We start from the raw sequence: 7,862 nt of genomic DNA, 5'->3' as shown, positions 1-7,862 counted from the left end.
GTACCTCTAACCTTTGGTTTTCCCACTGAAAATCACAAGGCAGCTTCTCAAGTAGATGAGAAGTACATTATTGAAGGCTGGTCATCTGGTTAAATTCCTAATTCTTTCCCTTCCTATATACATGATTTCAGATAATCATTAACCCTTATGAAATTCATATTTTTCATAGCAAAATTGCAAGTATGACCGTTTCTATCCCCAAGGTAATTATGAGATATATGATAATGTATGTAAAAGAGATTATTTTGAAAAAGTTAACTATTTGTTAATATTATTAAATTTTTATTAATGATTATAATAACTTTCACTATGTAATATAACTAAGTTCATAAGTTTCTCATGTTTACGATCTAAAATTCAGGAATCAATCTCTCTTTCTCCATTTTATTTTGCTTCTCATGACAAAATGTCACAATATTGTAACAAAAATATTTCTGACTTTTGGGGTAGGTTTGGAACTTGTCTTCCTGGAAGGAATTTGAACTGCTACAGTCACTGTTGGCTATGAAATAAGTCCTCACCTCATCACTGGTTGGCACTAACTGACCTAAGTATGTGCCTATCCACACTTCCCATCATGCTTGCTGTGCTATGTTTGGAGATAATGTTTGGGAGATCCAGGCAAGTGCTTGCTATGTCCAGCTCTTCTTCATCCACACATTCACATTCCTGGAGGCCTCAGTGTTGCTGGCACTGGGAGAAAGATGGGTTCTTTCTCCCAACCCCACTGTAGGTCTATCTGCTCCTTCAACTTGCCATCAAATGCTGGGGCAGACACATGGAGTTGCCCAAGAAATCCTGATAGCACATGTCTAAATACCTGGGCAAATGTGTAGGTTTCCTGTTCAGTACTATAGCTCAGAATTCCATGTCTAAATCTGTGAGTGGATTGGGATTGGTGCATGATAATCACTCTCATTTTTTAATAGTATTCTTTCCTCTTCTTCATGTCTGTGTGGATTGCTAATATTAGTGTCATTCTCAGTTCCCTTATTGTCAATAATTTGCTACTTTTTTTTTCATTAAGATGACATACATATGGTTTCATCAGTGATATTTTATTATTCCTATATATTCAGTTTCTTTTTAGCTGTATTGCAATTTTTTTTTTTTTATCATGAGGTCATTTCTAGTATAATAACATGTCACCATGGGGCTGGTATTCCCCAGTCAGGATGAATGTTCATAAAATATTTGTTAGTATAAACACTACTGTCTTTTCATGCTCCCAATAAATATATACTGAGAAACATGAAACACATGTCATAGCAATTACTGCTTTCAATAGTGTGGATATATAAAAAGTGGAATGGGTGATCTAAATGTTAAGAAATTAATATTTAATAGAAGTATACATGTAGAAAGCTTAGAAAAATTAACAGAAGTCATTGAAACATTGTTATTAAAGAGTGGCCAATTTTACTTGGGGGTTAAGGAATCAGGTATTGTGGTAGTTGACACTCAGCAGTGCCTCATGGGTCAAATTCAGTCCTACCTCCTGAGCAAAGTGTGAAGGAAATTGGTATGCTTAAGCTGGCTGGTTTTGCCTTATGAAAGCTAACCATGCATATCTCATTTCAACTCCATGTTCTGTAATGTCACATTGGTAGTTTGAAGTTGGTCATGATGGGAGTATTTCCACAACAGAAACTGACAGACACTACACATCAGGGCTTTTCAAAACTCTCCTAGAGAATGACAGTCCCTTTGCAGTTCGCCTGAAACTATTACAGCACTGTTGATTGGCTATATTCCAGTGAAAACTAAAAAGATAAAAAAGGGAAAAAACAAAAAAAAATGATCTCACATACATTATTCTAGAAAACAAAGTACTTTGTACTTTACTCTTAATGACTGGTTAAGTCATTAAGTGTTTACCAGCACACCACTGGACAAGGTATTCCAAGAAGAGGCAGAATGAAGAAAAAAAAGAGCATGTGTTAATAATATTCTCCAACTTCCAGGAGAAGTTTAAGACTTGGTGCAGCCACTACAGAGAACAGTATGGAAGTTCCTTCAAAAACTAACAATAGAGCTACCATTTGACCCTGAAATCCCACTCCTGGGCATATATCCAGAGAAAAACATGATCCAAAAGGATACATGCACCCCAGTGTTCATTGCAGCACTGCTTACAATAGCTAAGACATAGAGACAACCAAAATGTCTATCAACAGAGGAATGGATTAAGAAGACTTGGTATGTATGTGCTTAGTTGCTCAGTCATGTCTGGCTCTTTGTGACCCCATAGATTGTAGCCCATCAGGCTTCTCTGTCCATGGGGATTCTTCAGGCAAGAATACTGGAGTGGGTTGCCATGCCTTCCTCCAGGGGATCTTCCCAACTCAGGGATTGAATCCAGATCTCCTGCATTGCAGGTGGATTCTTTACCATCTGAGCCATGAGGGAAGCCCAGAAGATGTGGTATATATACATATATACAATGGAATATATTACTCAGATTTGAAATAAATGAAATAATGCCATTTGCAGCAACATGGATGGAGCTTAGCTTCCCTGGTAGCTCAGATGGTAAAGAATCTGCCAATAATGCAGGAGACCCTGGTTCAACTCCTGGGTCAGGAAGATTCACTGGAGAAAGGATAGACTACCCACTTCAGTATTCTTGGGCTTTCCCGGTGGCTCAGCTGGTAAAGAAGCCACTTGCAATGTGGGAGACCACCTGCAATGTGGGATGGACCTAGAGAGTATCATACTGAATGAAGTAAGTCAGAGAGAGAAGGAAATCCCTTATATGGGTAATCTAAAAAGACATGACACAAATGAACTTAATATGTTTATTAAGTTCATTAAACTGAAATAGAAGCAAACTCACTGATTTAGAGGACAAACTTATGGTTGCCAAGGCAGGAGCAGGAGGGAGGGAATGATGGAGGAAAGTGATAGAGAGTTTGGGATGGACATGTACACACTGTTATATTTAAAATGGATAATCAACAAGAACCTACTGTATAGCACATGGAGCTCTGCTCAATATTATGTGGTGGTCTGGATGGGAGGGAAGTTTGGGGGAGAATGGATACATGTATATGTTTGATTGAGTCCCTTTGCTGTCCATATGAAACTATTATAGCACTGTTAACTGGCTATACTCCAGTGCAAAATAAAAAGCTAAAAAAAAGGCAAAACAAAACCTCTCTCACATACATTACTCCAGAAGAGAAAGGACTCTGTATTTTTTTCTTGATAGCTGGACATTATGTACCAGATAAAAGGAACAGCTTTAAATAGACACTTGTTAATGTGTGGTAAGGCATGGGGGAGGGAAAGCATCCTGTAGTCCTGTGATTGTGTCTCAGTCTTTTAGTGAGTCTAAAGAGTTCACAGAGCCCCTGGACTGAGAACTTCACAAGTGTTTCTCTTATTTTTTAATTCTCTCCCTTACATGGAATAGGAAGGCTAGTGCAGGCTGGAGTTGGGTATTCCTTCCCCCAGGACAGTTAGGAGCTGATGATGCCCCGGCAGTTTAGCCTCTGATTAACTAGTTTCTCCCTACGACTGGCCTTCTTGAAAAGAACAAGTGCTCTGGCATATTTCAAAATGGTCCCTTTCCCCTTCTCCCTACAGGGAGCACAAGGGAATTTTTCTCACATTTACTATGGAAACTTAGAAAAACTCCTGAAGGTAAATATCACAATATTTTAGAGAACCCCTATTACAGGGTTCCCGTGGGGTTTTTTTTAACTCTCAGACTCGTTCACTCTGAGTCCCTAGCACTCTATCAGTGACAGCTCAGGTTTCCTACTCCACCAGTTGTTCTCAGTTGCTTCTGAGCCTGGACTCCCAGATTGGGAATTTGGCATGATCATCTCCTTTTCCAGAGCAGAAGACAGTCTTTCAATGGCAGTGACATCATTTACCTTCCCTGGAGTTCACATTAAGGGAAAAAAAAAAAAATTAGTCCTGAGGGAATGGACTAGTCAAAGGGGGACATTCCTTTTAGTGTATTTAAAAGCACCAAAGTGTAGTGCTGATCAAGCACCTCGCTGGGCAGAGCCAAGAACCTTGAACACAAAAATATGCTATCTTGGCTCTGGAGTTGCAAATGCCCTGCTCAGGACACCTATGATTCCCTGAAGAACTATCTGCATCAAGATCCACTGTATTTTTATTATTCTCTTATGCCGGTATTCAGTGGCTTTCTCTACCTGTAAGAAATTCCCGGGCTTGGCAGACTGGAGATCCAGCCAACCCGTCTACACCTGAAAGAAGTCTTCAAAGGTGAAAACATGAGTAATGAATTAATATCTAATATATTTTAAGAATTTAGAAAGTAGAAAGAGAAGTCAAGTGATAGGATGACCATAGCTTGTGTGAAATCACTGTTTTGGGATAGGTCAGAGGTACAGATTGTCATGTCCCTGAAAGGGACAATTGTCCCAAGCAATTGTCCTCAGAGGCTTCTCAGAAGAGCTCTGGGATGGTATTATTAACTCATGTCCAGGCATAGATAGAACATATGATGGGACCCATGTACTAAAATCTCTGGTTTCTGAAAACACTGCTATCTGATATTAACTAAAAACGATAATGTTAAAAATGACAACAATGATGATTTGAGTATCCCCTCTATCTCATTCTCAAGTAAATCATGCACTGCTGCTGCTGCTAAGTCGTTTCAGTCATGTCTAACTCTGTGCGACCCCATAGATGGCAACCTACCAGGCTCCCCCATCCCTGGGATTCTCCAGGCAAGAACACTGGAGTGGGTTGCCATCTCCTTCTCCAATGCATGAAAGTGAAAAGTAGAAGTGAAGTCACTCAGTCATGTCCGACTCTTTGCGACCCCATGGACTGCAGCCTACCAGGCTCCTCCATTCATGGGATTTTCCAGGCAAGAGTACTAGAGTGGGTGCCATTGCCTTCTCGAAAATCATGCACACTTGGCAATATTATTGGGTTGGCCAAAAAGATCATTTAGGTTTTTCCATAAGCTCTTAAAATACAAGCCAAAAAGAGAATTAAGCAAAATGATTCTGAAGAAAAGCCCTGAGGAATAACATCTTATAAGTGATAACTTGGGCACTCCAGGTTACACCTGATTTTGGTTACTGGTGCACAGGCTGATATGCTTAAGATTGTGGCTACTTCAGCATTTCCATTACCATTTTGCTTCACTTAAGCCCCAAGTGTCTCCTAGGTCTTGGAAACTGTGCCAAAATTTCAGATATATTTTCTTAAATCTTTTAAATATTATATAAAGTTATACAGTTCCCAATTTTATGCTCAAAAATTTTCTTAATCTTCCAAAGTGACAGAACCTGTGAATGACAATTATCTCCAGACTTTCTGTTACTTTGGAGAAACAGCCACTGGGAGCTGACTGCTTACATCTGTATCAGACGGACTCCTCTATGGAAAATGGACTAGGAGTATACTAAGTCAGAGACTTTTCTACAAAGTAGGAGAAAGTGATCTTAGAGGGAAGACCTGGAATATGTAGGCAGGATGGAATTTCTGAAGGTATTCAAAGATTTGAGGAAGGGTATCAAGGACAAAGAAAATAAGGGTGTGTAAGACTCAAAGGGATGACAATTATCGTTCAGTGATGATAAAAGATATCAGGAGAAATTTGTGATATAAAAAGCTAGGAAATAAACGGAGATGTAAAAGACCAGTATTACTTAATATGCTATGATTAGCATAGTATATAAACCACAGGACAAGAATATATAAAGCAATTATTCTAGTTGAATCTGTTCCTACAAAGGAAGGAAAATGGTATCAGAGAGAAAATTTCCTTTGATCCCTATAGAGAGATAAGAAATTATTTACTTACTTTTTTTTTTTTTTAAGTGTGTCAGAGGAAACTATAAAGTGTAATTGAATTAGTGCAACAGGGTAGATCAGGGGTCGTATGACATTAATATAGTACAAATATGGTTGAATTTTTCACTTTTTGTTAAAATGTCTTTCTTATGTCTTCTAAGATTATGTCCAAGATCTTTATATTTATGCATAAATTCCTTCTGAAATTTTGGTCCATATATGCAGTCTTAATTCCAATAACCATCTGAAAAGCCTACATACCCTATGCATATGTGTTAAGTCACTTCAGTCCTGTCCAGCTCTTTGTGACTCTATGGACTGTAGTCTGCCAGAGTCCTCTATCCATGGATTCTACAGGTAACAATACTGGAGTGGGTTTGCATGCCCTCCTCCAGAGGATCTTCCCAGACCAGGGATTGAATCTGCATGTCCTGAGGTTCCTTCATTGCAGACAGATTCTTTACTTCTGAGCCACAGGGGACTTCTGTCCCTAACCTATAGCTTTATTCAATTATAGTCACTTACCTCTCTTACCTTCAATTACATTAATACCTCTCTGCATTTACATGTGTGTCGATCAGCATAGACCACCCAACACAGTCCTTTGTTTCCATCTAACTCATGTTTGTCATTTGAGACCTAATGCAAGAATTACTTTTAGCAAATCTTCTCTGACCTCTCTGCATTGTTAGTTTCCTCTTTCTGTATTTTAAAGGGCCTTGCATTAAACTAACACTTTATTTTAATTTTAGCTCTCTCTATCCACTAGATTGTAAGTATCTGAAGGCATTTCTCATATTAGGTTGGTCAAAAGGTTCATTTGGGTTATTCTGCAAGATGTTAGGGAAAAATCTGAATGAACAATTTCGCCAGACCAATATATTTCTCTATATTTTAGCTTACCCAGATTTCCTTTAATAGAATATGTTCTCAATAAACGCACAATGAAGAAAATTAAATAAGTTGTAAAATAAGAAATACAGGTGGTAATTATACATAATGAGCATAGGAGTGATTGAAAATAGTAAACAGAGCAAAATACATCAGAGCGTTGTTTCTTTGTGCATTTCACCCTAATTGTTCTGTGTTTTTGTCTCCCCATCTAGACTGAAGGTGCCTCCATCAGCACAATGTCTGTCTTCAATGACTCTGTCCTATACCCCTGCTTCCTCCTGACAGGCTTCTCAGGCCTGGAAAGCAGATATGGCTTAATTTCCCTCCCTATTTTTTTGGTTTATGCCACCTCAGTTGCAGGGAACATTACCATTCTATTTATCATCAGAACTGAGCCTTCTCTCCACCAACCAATGTACTACTTTCTATCAATGCTGGCGTTTACTGATCTGGGCCTATCCACTACAACTTTGCCTACCATGTTCAGCGTTTTCTGGTTCCATGCCCGGGAGATCTCTTTCAATGGTTGTCTGGTCCAGATGTACTTCATTCATGTTTTCTCAATTATTGAGTCAGCTGTGCTTTTGGCTATGGCCTTTGACCGCTTGGTAGCAACCCGAGCACCCCTGCGTTATGCAGCCATTTTAACCAATGATGTAATCATTGGGATTGCTTTGGCAATCACTGGAAGGGCCTTGGCTCTGGTCTTTCCAGCTTCCTTCCTCTTAAAAAGGCTTCAATATCGTCCTGTCAATATTCTCTCCTACCCCTTCTGCCTGCACCAAGACCTCATCAAGACAACTGTATCCAGCCGTCGGGTCAGCAGCATCTATGGCCTCATGGTGGTCATCTGCTCCATGGGACTTGATTCAGTCCTCCTCCTCCTTTCCTATATTCTCATCCTTGGCACAGTTTTGAGTATAGCCTCCAGGACAGAGAGAGTGAAAGCTCTTAATACCTGCATCTCTCATATCTGTGCTGTACTCACTTTCTATACACCAATGATTGGACTATCTATGATCCATCGCTATGGGCAGAATGCTTCCCCATTTGTCCATGTGTTCATGGCCAATGTCTATTTGCTGGTGCCACCCCTCATGAACCCCATTGTCTATAGTGTCAAGACCAAGCAGATTCGTGACAGAATCCTCAAGAAATTCAACCAACAGAAAGTTTGA

General features: G+C 39.4%; 1 protein-coding gene across 1 annotated transcript; it reads left to right on the top strand.

The window, feature by feature from the left end:
- Positions 1 to 6,920: 6,920 nt before the first annotated feature.
- On the top strand, positions 6,921 to 7,862 carry OR51P1 (olfactory receptor family 51 subfamily P member 1). Its single transcript, NM_001390591.1, has one exon. It carries the CDS (start codon positions 6,921 to 6,923, stop codon positions 7,860 to 7,862), a length of 942 nt encoding a protein of 313 aa, NP_001377520.1.

This window comes from Bos taurus, chromosome 15 (assembly GCF_002263795.3).
Source record: "Bos taurus isolate L1 Dominette 01449 registration number 42190680 breed Hereford chromosome 15, ARS-UCD2.0, whole genome shotgun sequence".
Taxonomy (NCBI): Eukaryota; Metazoa; Chordata; class Mammalia; order Artiodactyla; family Bovidae; genus Bos; species Bos taurus.
The sequence above is the reverse complement of the archived record's forward strand: the minus strand, read 5'-3'. Positions and strand labels throughout refer to the sequence as shown.